This window comes from Taeniopygia guttata, chromosome 2, assembly GCF_048771995.1.
Source record: "Taeniopygia guttata chromosome 2, bTaeGut7.mat, whole genome shotgun sequence".
NCBI lineage: Eukaryota > Metazoa > Chordata > Aves > Passeriformes > Estrildidae > Taeniopygia > Taeniopygia guttata.
In genome coordinates, this window is record NC_133026.1 from 106649740 (window position 1) to 106662989 (window position 13250).

General features: G+C 40.7%; 1 protein-coding gene across 2 annotated transcripts in view; it reads left to right on the top strand.

Moving 5' to 3' along the window:
* TAF4B (TATA-box binding protein associated factor 4b) overlaps positions 1–11301 on the top strand; it is a 71187-nt gene extending 59886 nt beyond the window's left edge. For both annotated transcript variants that reach the window (XM_030266113.4, XM_030266114.4), the window contains one exon: positions 9329–11301. In XM_030266113.4, coding sequence (XP_030121973.4) covers positions 9329–9493 — 165 coding nt within the window. In that variant the 3' untranslated portion in view covers positions 9494–11301. The remainder of the gene's footprint in view (positions 1–9328) is intronic.
* Positions 11302–13250: the final 1949 nt, after the last annotated feature.

The window sequence follows — 13250 nt, forward strand, 5'->3', positions numbered from 1 at the left end:
AAAGAATGTGGACATGACACGCCTAAAACTGACCATAAATCTTGATAACATTCCATTGTCACAAATTTACCTGCTGTATTTTAAGCAGCTTCTGTTATGGTTGCCATATAGACTGATTTGTAAGGGCAGTAGGTGAAACTGATGCTGACAGTGAAACCACTTTGGTTTCTTGCATGCAAGCTTGCATTCCAGTGCCTAGTTCTTAGGCTTCATGCTACCGAAAGCATTTCTCTGCAGACCTTTTTTTTTTCTATTTTGTGAAATTATGCAGGATAGCGATCCTTGAGAAGGATGTTTGGATTTAAATGTTTTTAAGTGTCCCAATATATCTGAGCAGGATTTATAAAAGGCTTAAGACTCCTCATGTCGAATAAAGAATGGTTTTGACAAACACTCTCTAGTTCAAGAAGCAGAACATTTGTAATACATTCATGATAACATGGCAAAACATCCTTAGCAGTAAACAACATTCCATTCTTCAGAGATGAAAGGAGGTCTTTGAAACTGAAAGCAAGTACAATATGGCCTTAGGCTGATACACATTTGGGCATCTTTAAAATCATCTTTTTGGGCAACCTGTCTGAGAATAATTTAAACAGGCAGCATGTACTTTTTCATTTCAAATTGCAAATACAGACAAAATACAGAGTGCTTTATTTGCAAATAATCTTAAATGTCAGAACTTCTAGACTGTGCAATGGCAAGTAAATCTATGCATAATACTCCTGTGATTTTTTTTTATTATTATTTTTTTAAAGACTATTAACTTGGTAGACGTGTATGATAGAAGAAGTTATTCCTAAATATTAATGATATATAACATTATTGAGTGAAATCACTGATGCTAAGATTTTTAACTATGACTTCAACTTTCTTTGGATGATGTTCTTTGTACAATATTTGTGTCTCCTATGGCCACGTCAGCTCTGTACAGCTTCTTTTTATGGTTGCCTACTGCAATAATTAAAGGAAAGGAACTGTTTCAAGCAATTATCGATGTAACCAAAGCCCTAATGTATTTGGGAAGACAGGGAAGAAATAATCAGTATGTATTAAAAAAGTGAAACTCTGTAAGCAAATTTGTCATATATTTACCTTTCTTTATTCAGTACCAAAATGTAATGGATATTGGGAAAGTTCAGTTCAGCAAACGGGGTTGGTTGGATCTGCTGCCCACTGTTGCAGTAAATGTGAAGGGCTCACACCAGCATTTTAGGGAGCATGGTGTGCTAACTTACCCACAAATTAATATCTGTGTTAAAATGGGATGATTCTTCAGCCCAAGGTTTTCTATTTCTCCGCACACCAGCTGGGCTTTGCTCCTCTTTTGAAAAGTCTTTTTCCCAATATACTTAAGCACATGATTTCTGCACGTTCACCTTATTTTGAAGTCTGAAATTGTGCTTTACTTGGTTTTTCCAGGAGACCTATTATGGGTCATTTTAATCTGGTAACTAGAACATGTGGTGACACAAGCATGTGCTTTCCAGCTAGAAGCCTGCTTGCCAACAGCCTCATCACCTCATGGTGTAACAAGTACAGAAAGAAGCTCTTCTCCAGAGGAGTGCCTGTCAACTAATTTGGACCTAAAAGCAATACAAAAAGCATAATCTGTATATTGCCATGATTGCTTATGTATCTCTAAAGTTGAAATAGCAGTAGGGGCAAATCCGTGATGATCATGGAATGAAAAAATAAGGCTAATGCTCTAGGCCTAATTTTAAAAAAATAAAGAAAGAAAAGGCATCAGTGTAATGGGAATTCTTTTTCCTTTCTTGTTGGAAACACTAGTTTGGGTAGTTTCGCATGTTCTCTTCACTGCAACTTAACATTTGAATGGTATTGTTCAGAAAGAGCAATTTGAGAGAGCCTTGGTAAGAAAATCTCTCTGTTGTGAAAATGTGTTAATTAGTCCTACTTGTAATCCAGAGGTGGCAATATCTTCATCTCTCTCATTCTTATCCCTCTGGACAGTTTTGGGTACAATGAATAGGAGAGGCCTTCAGATTTCATTTATATGTGTCTTGGGGTTTGTGCATTTGTTACCCACTTCTCCTCCTCCCCTAGTTTGAGGGCATGTGGTAAATAGTAATGAATTAAAGGGTAGGAAGAACTGAAAACTAACTCATCTTGGGAAGGGAGGACACTTCTAAAACAAATAAGAAAAAAGTAAACTTGAAACCACAGACTCATTTTCTCAATTCTTTGTTCTGTTTCATGGCTTTTACTGGTTGGTAACACACCCCATAATGTTTTCAATGTTGATAAATAGTCAAGAATTTTTTTTTTTTTTTAATTTTTTTTATTAAGCTTTACTGCTTTTCTGTTGACAGCCATTTTGGAAACAGCTTTTTCTCATTTCCACTGTAACTGGAATCTTAGAAATTTGAAGACTACAGTTCTGAGTACTTAAACTTTCTTTTCTTTATTCAGAGGTGTCTTGGGTGCAAGGTCATCTTTGGCCTTGAACCACGAGCTGTGTATTTATGCAGAATCATGCACCAGGGAGGAAAAATGTCTGCAGAGGTTTCTGAAAGTAGACTCAGAAGACTGGCTGTTACACTTATGGTCATCATCTGAATACTGTGGTTGGGTCCTTCTTCTTCTTTGTATAGGAAACTTAGTTGAATACTAGAACTTCTGTGTAATTTTTTGGGGTAGACCACTTGCTTTGCATTACTTTTCTGACTCCATGATAACACATTAGAACTTATTATAACTTAGAAGTGATGCAGTCTCTCCTGCCCCAAAGGCTATTGGTGCTGAGTTCTTCACTTGCTTTCTTCCAGGTTGGTTCCACTGACTGACTCAGGGGTGTATCTTTGCGTCTTTTCTTTTTCCTAGATCAAATGGCAAAGGAAATTAATTTTTCCAGATACTGCTTGTGTCTGTTGTGTCCCTTGCCAAGACTGTCTGCTCTGTTAGTAAGTGTGGGTCTTGCCTCATCACAGGCTTTGCTGTGGAAACATAAACTACTGCAAGTAGTTGCTACATACGTAAATCATGCAGCTGATATGCTGTGGTCAGTGCAGAGCCATTCAAATGCTCCCTTTCTGTCAAACTCCTAGCCCTGGCCAACATACTTAAAATAATGTGATACTTCCAGGGTTGTGCACATCTAATACAACAGTCCACACTTGCATTCTCCTTCTGCAAAGAAGTTTGGCAGCAAAAATGGAAGAAATGCTTTGTTTACCACAGTGGTCATTGTTCCATTTTTAGAATTGACTGTGGGTGGAGGAAATGAGCTTGTCATCTTCTCTTGTGTTTGCCACATCTGATCGTTGTTAGCAGAACTTAAACTTACCCTTCTTGCTTTACAACTTTGGGATGCTGATATGCACATTGATTAAATATACTCTGTATACAGTGCTTGTTTAAGCTTTGGAAATGCTCTTTAGGTTGACGGAGGAAGAAGTAAGCCTTTGAGCAACAAGTCCTTTCTGCAGAATGGAAGTAAAACCCACCTCTTCCAAGTGACTGGGGAAGAGATATGATCTGTTTTTTCTGGTGTGTTGACAATCCAATGGCTTATTTTATGTTGTTTGTTTTTTTTTTTAATTTCCAGAAGGGGTTTTGCTCTTATAAGTGTTAACTGTAGAAGCTACTGCCACTCATTTTGGCCATAAGTTCTTCTGATGAGAGAACACACTGGGACAATTAATCAGCTTCAGTATTGGTGTTAAGGACATGACTGTGTTTAAGTGTGAGTTTAAAGGCATGAATTGGCTCTGTAGCAAATGATAGCTCTCTGTGCAATGAGGCCACTCCTTGGTCTTTGGCATGGGTACATGATAGTCTGCTAAAGTATTTTCTTAGAAGCTGCATAAAATTAATTTAAAAGCAATCACTTCAAATTGGGCTACTTATACATAAGTAGGTGTTCATAACAAGGCTATGTTTCTACACTTCAGTCGCTTCCCTCACTTTCTCTGTGTCTTTCTGTCACCCCTTCCCCCAGCCCACAGGTATTAAGTGATACTGGAGGGTGAGGTTTTTTCTACTTTGCATATGCTTAATATATGCAGATTCTTGATTTCAGTTTCTGGTTCTTACTTAAGCACTTGGGCAACTGAAGTGTCTATGACATGGTCATACCTTTGGGGAAGAAAGGATCTAAAAGTTACTGCAATTATAAAATGTCTTCAGCATCTTAGCTACCTGTTTCAAGATCTAACAAAGCACAGCTCTGTCAGCTAAAGAGTTTCAGTTTCTGTGCTGAATTTGTTGGCGCCTGTCAGTCTAGGCTATACACTTGATCTGAATTTTTTCCCTATGTAAATAGGCAAAAATATTCTCAACTGCCATTCACACACTTCAGAAACACAGTTCATTGGCCCATATCGTGCCTTCTCTGTACTAGAGATGAACTTAATTCTTCTTATATGTGAAAGAGATCTGCAATTTAAATGACTAATTGCATTGTAGCTTTAGGCTGAACATATTGGTAATGCACAAATGTTGATGACATGTGAAGGGTCAAGAGATTTATAATTTAGTTGACAATACATTGCTTAAAATGATGTGGCAAAGAGCCAGAAAATTTCAGCTTAATAATTGTCTGTTAACTAACATGACATATTTGTATAGGATTCATTACCTCCAGGTACAGATTAAGCATCTGATGTACCCATAAGAAGTGACATGCGTACATGAATCTTGGGCATAATAGTGAATAAACTGACATTGCATTCACAGTAATTTGTTTCAATATGTAAAACATGTTGTTGCCTACATTTGAAAGGACTTGTAGGAATGTTGCAATGAAATCCGAAGAAAAATGTGTAATTGAATGGAGTTTTCTATTATATAGATCTGACAGCTCTTTGAGGCTTTTTTGTAGGCTGCAGATAACATCATAAATACACATTTGTTTTCAGCTGCACAAGAAGCAGTCTGGACATAGAGATCTGAGTTTTTCAGCCATTGGCTTGAACTAACCTAATGGTCTATAGGGTTAAAAAAAAACATAAAATCCCCAGACCCCAACCTAAAACAACCAACTTTACTTTTAAAAAAGAATCATATATCTATTGAGTCATGTAATATTTTAATGTTGTGAATGTGGGAGTATTTCTGCCAGACTGAGGTTTGTTAGAATAGGCAGCATCAGTAGGCTGGATTGCCACCAGACTGCTATCAAACTTCTTTCACTTTGTCTTCTCTGGCCTACATCAGAGCACTTGTGTGTTTGAGCAAAAATGTCACCATTTTGCCAGGGTCTGTTCCTTTCCCCCGGCTGCTGGAGGAGACTCAGGTAAGTGCTTGAACACAATGTGTTAATGGTTTTTTAACCCTTGTTTCCTCCTGTGAGACAGAAATGTGTTGTGTGTTTTACAGCTGGGAAACCAAGTACAGCATACACTAGATATCACTGATCTCAGGGTGACCACACATGACAGAGATGGGGGTTGAATCTGGATGCTTTTGCTTCAATTCACTAGGTGCTCTTGCCACCTTTCACCAATGTCTCTGCTGCACACAGCTGTATTTTTCAATGTTTGGGGATGTCATTGTAAAGTGTCTCATGACTTTGCTTCCTTCTGCTGGTGGTATTTTTATAATGTGCAGCAGAGCTGCAATAACAGTTTACTCTCTTGGGATCTTGGCTCTGGGCCTGTGATATGTTTATGCCACACCAAAAATTGAAATGAGAGCTCTTGGCTTGACTTTTAAACATTTGACTGAGTACTTTTCTTCCTTAAAGTTTCTCTCTCCCAAGAGTTTAAAATTTTGAATTATGGTTGGTGTCACTGAAGTAATTGAATTTGGGAAGGGAACGTGTACTCCACCAGGAACAGCTCACTGAACCTGACTGAAATTGGTGGGGAGGGACATGTCTGCAGACCTCTGTGAGTTTTGTATCAGGGCCTGTAGAATAGCTCTGAGCAGTTTTGAAATCTTTACTGGTATCCATGGTCCAAACTTACAGATGTCAAGCTCCAGATACTTTGCAGACTAGAAGTAAGGTGGTAGTAGTGGCTCTGTGTTAGCTTTACTCTTGCCTTTTCAGAAAATTTGTATTTCATTCTCCATCCAGCCACTGGAGAGAGCTCTAGAGATCTTTAAACAGGTTTCCAGAGCAACCTCTGAATGAAACTGGCTGTTCAACAGCTTGGGACTACAGCAGGAGCACCACAAAGGGTTTGCTGCCAAGTGAGTGTAACTGATCTGTGCCTGGTGTTTATAAAAGGCTCTAAGAGTGACAGTGTGCTGCTGTGGAAAAGGTGCTGATTTGGGCTCAATTCTGAGGATAGTTCAAAATCAGGACTGCTGCTGTTGTGACTTCCTGGGCCTGATTTTCAGTCAGTTGTTGTCTCAGTACGGGGATGGGTGGTTTACAGTGGTGCAGTTACACTGCTGTAGTGCCTCACCTGGCTTACAAACAGGGTCAGCTGTGATACCCAGGCTGGCTGGTAGAATCTGCACTGGTAGTTGGCCCTCCTGGGCTGCATGTGTCTGTCATTTCCCTTTTGGAAGGAAGGCAGGGTGGTGAGGGTTTACTAAAAGGCAGGAACTTCAAGGTAACAACAAAAGGCAGAGAGTGAGAAAAAAAGAAGTTGCTAGTTAGAGCACTACTAATTAGATGTTGCAGAAGGGGGATGCAGGCTGATCGCAGTACCCTTTGTTAGAACTGATTCTACAGGGATGCATTTCCCCTTTGTCTTTGTACTTGTCTGGTTGAAAAGCAGCACTTTTCCCCTAGAAATTGAAAAAGCTGTCTTGGTGTATGCTAAAGATTAGCAGTGGGGAATCCCCCAGAACAGCAAGACACAAGTGCTTGCTGCCCGAATGGGAGGAGCATTATAGAGATGTCTGGGAGCAAAGAGTCAGCTGGTGTTTTTCAGGTCTCAGAAGTTTTGTTTTGAGGAAGGCGTATGTGAGATCTAAAGGAGAGGATTATTGACTGTTGCCTAGGGCCAGAAAAGGTTGACCTCCTGCCCAACAGGAATTTGCTCAAGTGGAGCAGCAGAGGACCCTCCCCTAAAGTGTCCCTTGTGTCAGCTTGAGAGCTCAGAGCTGGAGATTTAATAAGTTTTGTACATTAACAGCGGGGTTTGTGATGGTTCTTTGGGATGTGCAGGTCTTGGACCACTGCTTGGTCCATGTTCCAAAACAAAACCAGGAAAATCCAGTGTTTCAGTACAACTGTGGAGACAGTAGCCAACAGGAGATAGTGCTCAGCACTGCATAAATTCACTTAAAAGTAGGTTCCCTAGCATGGTCCCTATCTGGACTGGAATTACCTAGGCTGTCTGTCGGCTTCTTTAATTTTAAACCATCATGTACTGTGAGAGAAGGACACTTTCTTTTAACTTGTGGTAGGAGCTGTTGGTTGTCAAAGAGCTCCTTGGCCCCTGAAATGCTGTGCTTGGTAGCTTTGATAAGTCAGAGTGATGCTATGGGAAACTTAGAACTGTGAATGGCTGTCTTAGTAAACAGGGGCCCAGGATAAGCTTTGACTTTGGATGTGATATTACAGCATAATATCGTTTTATGTCTCTGCACTAGGCATGATGGGTAAGAATTTAAGAATCAACAAGTCCATAACACTGTCTCAAACTCGGGCAGCTTGGTACTTCTGCCCTGTTGTAGCATCTTTCAGCTACAGCAGCTTCTAAAGCAGGCTGGGCGATTTGTGCTCTCTGTCTGCCTTTTTGTAAGAGTGAACAGGATTGAGTGGCTTTGTTTGGTGTCTTCTTAAAGGTAAGACTTCTAGTCTAATGACTTATTTAGAGAGGAAATGCTTTCACCTCAATAAAGTTCTTTGAATTATAAAGGACATTGCTGTTGGGTTACTGAAAACCCTTGGGGTTTGTTTCATTTATAACATTGCCTCAGGCCTTCTGCTGCATCCTGTTGGACTGACCTCCTTTTCAACCCGAGCTGGCAGCTGCATTGCAGAGCTATCTTTTCCCTGGATCCTTCAGGGTTGTCATATGACAAACTTGAACTGTGACCCTTTTGTGTCTTACCAGGACAGCAGTGCCCTCTGTGCAATGTGGCCAGCAGTCTTCCCCATGCACGCATTTGTTCCGAGCCATTTAACAAACTGAAAGTTTCAAATGATGGCATTTCATAGTGTTTAATAGTATTGACTGTAAAGCAAATGAAATGGTGCTGAATACCCTGCGTGCTGCTTGTAAAAAAATACAGCTTCCATTTCTACAATGTGCCCTGGGTTTTCTGTGGCTTGCATGTGCTCTCTGGTGAATCTCTTTATATTTTTAATAAATTTCAATGCTTCCACCCTAACAACAGTAGCATTTGCTGCTATATGTAGTCCAGCACTGGTAGTCATTTCTAATAAATGGGAGGTATAAACAGATTTCTCTAAGCAAAGTGGGCAAAGTCATTTTGGAGAAGTCTTGCAGAGAGTGTTAGGGTAAGAATTGATATAGTTAACACTGCATCCAAGCAACACCATCTCCAAGTGGTGTTGATGCTGGGAGGCATTGCCTTGCTGAAGTTACAGAGACTGAGCACTCGTATTTGTACAAATTACATTCATTACCAAGAACCCTCCAGTAGTGATAAGAGACTGGCTGTGCAGCACAGATTGGCTCCAAGATAAGTAGCCAGTCTATTGTGCAGCTCATGGTAATCTTCCTCTTCCCCACCCCTAATAATAAATCTTGGGGCATTTTGGAAAGCATGGGGGTTGCTCATTCCAGTAGCTTGAATATAAAATTACTAAATATCATCATCTCCTACCAGTTGTATTTTCATAACCAAGCAGGGCAGCTGACTGAGGTGGATAGGCTCAGATACAGTGTTCTGAATATCTGGATGCTTTCACTGAGTATTTGTTGCCCTCTTAAAGGACAGAGCACAGATGATGGCTGGGATGAGTTTCTCCTGGCCATGTTCTAAACCTAGGGTGTACTCACAGTGACAGTATTCCTCATAAAGAGATGGAAATCTTTGGAGTAAGCAGTAGTAAGAGCTGTGCATGAGTGGGGCTCTGCATAGGTACTGTGTTAGTACCTTCTTCATAGTTGCCTGATCCTTTCTCAGTCTCTTTAGCAGACTTCAGCGAAACGGCAGTTATTTATCTTACCATATTAGTATAATTTTAAAGGAAGAAAGAACTTTGTGGTTGCTTTGTCTGAAATAAACCATCAGCTGGCAAGTGTTTGCTTTGTCTTTTTCAGTATCTAATCTGCAAGGATTTTTGGATTGCTGGTTTTCAATGTGGAAAGCTGAGCATCAGTGGGCTAGTTTTATACAAGTAGGCAGTATAATCCAACCAGTTTAGTTAAAACTTCTATTTACATGAAAGTCCAATGTTTCTGATGTGTTTCTTCTTCCTCTCTCCCCCATTTAGGGTTTGAACAGCAATGGAATTGCTGGATCATCAGGTTTTAGCCTTACGAAGCAGATGCTCTGTCCAAGAGTAACCCGTGTCTGTCTCAGGGACTTGATATTCTGCATGGAACAAGAGAGGGAGATGAAGCATTCTCTACGCTTGTACCATGCTCTTCTGAAGTGATTTGAATCTTGCATTTCACCATGCTGTCTACTGCCAAAGATAACACTGAAGCATTGTTGCACTGTCTTGAAATTCCAGTTTCTGGAAAATGATCCGTTGTAAGGATAACTCTTGTTTACAGATAAACATTTTTATTAAATACCTAACTTAGCACCTGTAAGGTTTTCAATAATACTTGGCTTAAATCAGTCTGTAAACCAGTGAAAACACTGAGCTGCACACATAAGCACCTATCTGCTTGCATTTAACTGTTTTACAAGCTCTGAGGGCTTGATAAGTGTCCCTAGTTTATGTATGCCACTTGCTTCAGTACTCCAGAGTCTGCAACATCTGTTCTATGTGTAGTGCCACCTTCCAACCCAATCTTATTTGAGGAAACAAATATCATTATAATGGCACAGCATAGCATGGCAACGGTATTTAATCATGAACCAGCAGTCAGTAAACATGCTAATGTATTGCCTGTCTGACTCAATATCTTAAATATTCTGGGTTTAGAATTACTACTGGATGCTCATTTGTGGAGATCAAAGTAGCAAGCAAAAGGAATGAGGGGTCCTTTCTACCCCACACTTTGCCTCAATTGCCCTCAGCCTTTCCTCTGAGAGGAAAATGACAGAGGCAAGGAGGACAAATCAGTCATTCTTGTAATTGAAGTGCATCACATAGTGTAGTTAGGGCATACTTGGATGGTCATGGAAAATCTGGAGTTACTAAAAATAAAAGGAGTAAAAGATCCTAAAAAGGGAAGGTAAACAGAAAAAACAGTTTATCTTTCTGTGGATACAAAAAATAGCGTTGAACTTGAGCATAGATGTGGAAAGATAGTAACAAAACCTGTTCTGACTACAATAAAGGAAAAAGTTGAGATGCATTAAAACTCTGGAGGTGAAGACTCTCCTTGGAGAGGAGCAGTGTTTGCAAAGCACAGGATTCACTGCTTTAGAATATTGTTTTAATACTTTAATGTGGTGTAACAGGGAAGCTTCTCAAATAGAAAGTATTTAGAGAGTTGCTTTGTTCCCATTCAGTGAGAAGGAGGACTCTGGATTATAAAGACTGTTTGAACAGGTTCAGAGATTGTCTACTTGCTGGTAAAGACTGCCTTGTGGTAGAAGGAAAGCCCTCTGGGTCACCCTTCTCCCCAGGCTCCAAACGTTGCCTTTCATGACACAGCACTGTATAGTATGGCTGTTTCCCAGGACTGGTGGGAAAGACACTGACTGCATTCATGGAATGACAGAATATCCCGAGTTGGAAGGGTCCCCCCTCAACGATCATCGAGTCCAACTCTAAACTGAACAGCCTGCACAGGGATTGAACAAGAACATGATTACACCATGCTCTAACCAACTATTGAATGGCCTCCTGCTGAATTTTCTTTTATTTGACAAGAAACAAGCTTCCTATGGTTACTTGGCATGCTGCTTCAAAACTTGAAGCGACTGTTCACACAACTACTCTGCACTATCAGAACCACTGTAGATGGTTACCAAATTCATGAAGTTGTGAATTGGTTATGTTGGTTTTTGTTGGAACAGTAGTAAACAAATCTAGTAAATGAATACTGTAAATTATTTATATATGTATATATAGTTTATATATATATATATAAGAAAAGCAGTACTTTGACTATAGTTTGCAAGATATTGATGGCATCGGGCAAAATTGTTTTGTATTATTAAATGCTTAGCTTTACTTTTTATGTAAAGTGCAGCATTTTCCATACTTGTGTACTGTTATTGATCAGATGTTAAAAATTATTTTAAATACTGCATTAAAGCAATTATTTTATTAAAAATAATAAATTGGTAGCTTTGTTTCCTGATGTGAGAAGTTCAGCATCTGAAGCTGTCAGCACCATGACTAATGGTGTGACTTGGAGAGCGAGTCCCAGCTGCCTGCCCATCGCAGGAGCTGGCACGGTTTCCTCACGTGACATATTAACTATGAACATCTCTGTTTGAAGGGGTTTTAAACAGAAATAGGTGACAGAGAAAAAGATTGCTGGAAAGGGGTGGGGTGGGCAGGGAGAAAAAGCAATGTCTCATGTCTGATTTCCTGCTCTCAGCATGGAGACTGGGTTGTGGGGGTTTTTGTTAACAACTGGGCAGAGGTGAGAGCTTTGCACATGTTCTGGGAAGCAAAAGTATGAACTGTGTCAGACTTCAGCAATGTGCTGTGGAATCACTGTCCTAAATTATTTTTAAAGCAACTCACAATTAATTAAGTGCAGGCTGGAGAACCACCAAGAGCATCCACAAATTGGCCTGCCTCTTTCTCTTGAAACTAGCACAATACTGAAGTGAAATATGTTGGAGAAAATGATTGATAAGTAGATATATCTAAAGGATTATGGATTATTTAGGTGTTTTTATGGCCTGCCTATGATGCAGATCACATGCTTTTATTGCTGCCAGAGCAAGTTGTCTCTCACCAGTGGACTCCCTGTGTGCTCCTTCTTCCCCCATGTGTCATGTCCACACCCATCCCACTCCCAGAAGATCTCTCAAATTAAAAAATTTTACACTGTAAGGAGTAGCAGATGTTTCAAAAAGGTTTTTCAGCAAGTCTTTGGGCCTAATTTCAGACAGGGACAGCTTTGTCTTTGGTGTAAAAACTGAAAATACTTGTCTGCTTGCCAAGAGTTCATCCTGCCTCCCATTTGAGCTCAGCTTTGCTTCTGAGAAAAGTGTCCTCTAAAGTGGCATTTAGGAAGTACTTGGGCTTTACTCAGCCACATCAGGAATTAAAGGAGATATCACCAGGGTTTCACTTCCATGTTTTTCCCCACTCTTCCTGCCCTTTATGGGAATACTGAAGTCCCAGTCATAAGGTTATGAGGACAAAACCTGCTATCATACTCCTTTGCCCTTTAGTTCTCAGTGTGCTCATGTTCAAGCTTGGGAACCTAGGGGAATGGTCTGTGCCACCGGTGCTGGGAGGGCTCTCAAGCTTGCTCCGGGCACTTCCCGCTTTCCAGCTGGCCTGCCAGCCTAGTGGCTGTTTCTGCTGCACTGAGCAACTATCCCTGCCACTGAAGTGCTCAACCTTCAGAGAAATGGGTATACACCTGTGGGGGGGAAAGCTGTTGTTGCTTGCTCTTTACTACTATCTCAGCAGCATTCTATGCCAAATTTCGTGTATTACTTGCTGACAAAAGGGGGCCTGTACTGTTTCTCCTCCAACTGCTGCTTTTTCCTTTTATTGCCATTTTGAAGTCTTAGCACTGATCTAGCCCTTTGCACTGTCTTTGACTCCAGCTTTTCCCTTCTCCCCATGGGAAAGCCTAGCTGGAGTGCACTAACACACCCTGCAGCTTTGTTTGAGGTTTAATGAGGAAGGTAGCAGGGGATCATGAGACATTGCTGGATGATTCCTCAAAGCCATTGCACTCTCTTGGACACTTTGACACGAGTAGCTTAAGGCTACTGTTTGCATCAAGTTGTTCTAGGCCCCCTCTCTTTGTAGGCACCTGTGTCCTGCCATGTGAGTGCACTGTGCTGAGCAAAAGTGCTGTCAGCTGTTCTCCAGGTTCATTTCTTTGCTCTGTTCTTTGCTTTCCTCTTCATTTGTAATCACTGGGGTGAAGAGAGAAAGACTAAAGCAAGTGAGGATGTCCTGAAGGGGCAGACAGTCCAAGTGATTGGACTTGGTGAAACAGGCTTGTTCCCAGCAGCTTTTCAAATGAGGGCTGCTGGGTTTCAGAGGCCAAGTGCTCCACACTCTTCCCTGTGCACATAGCACGTGACGTCTG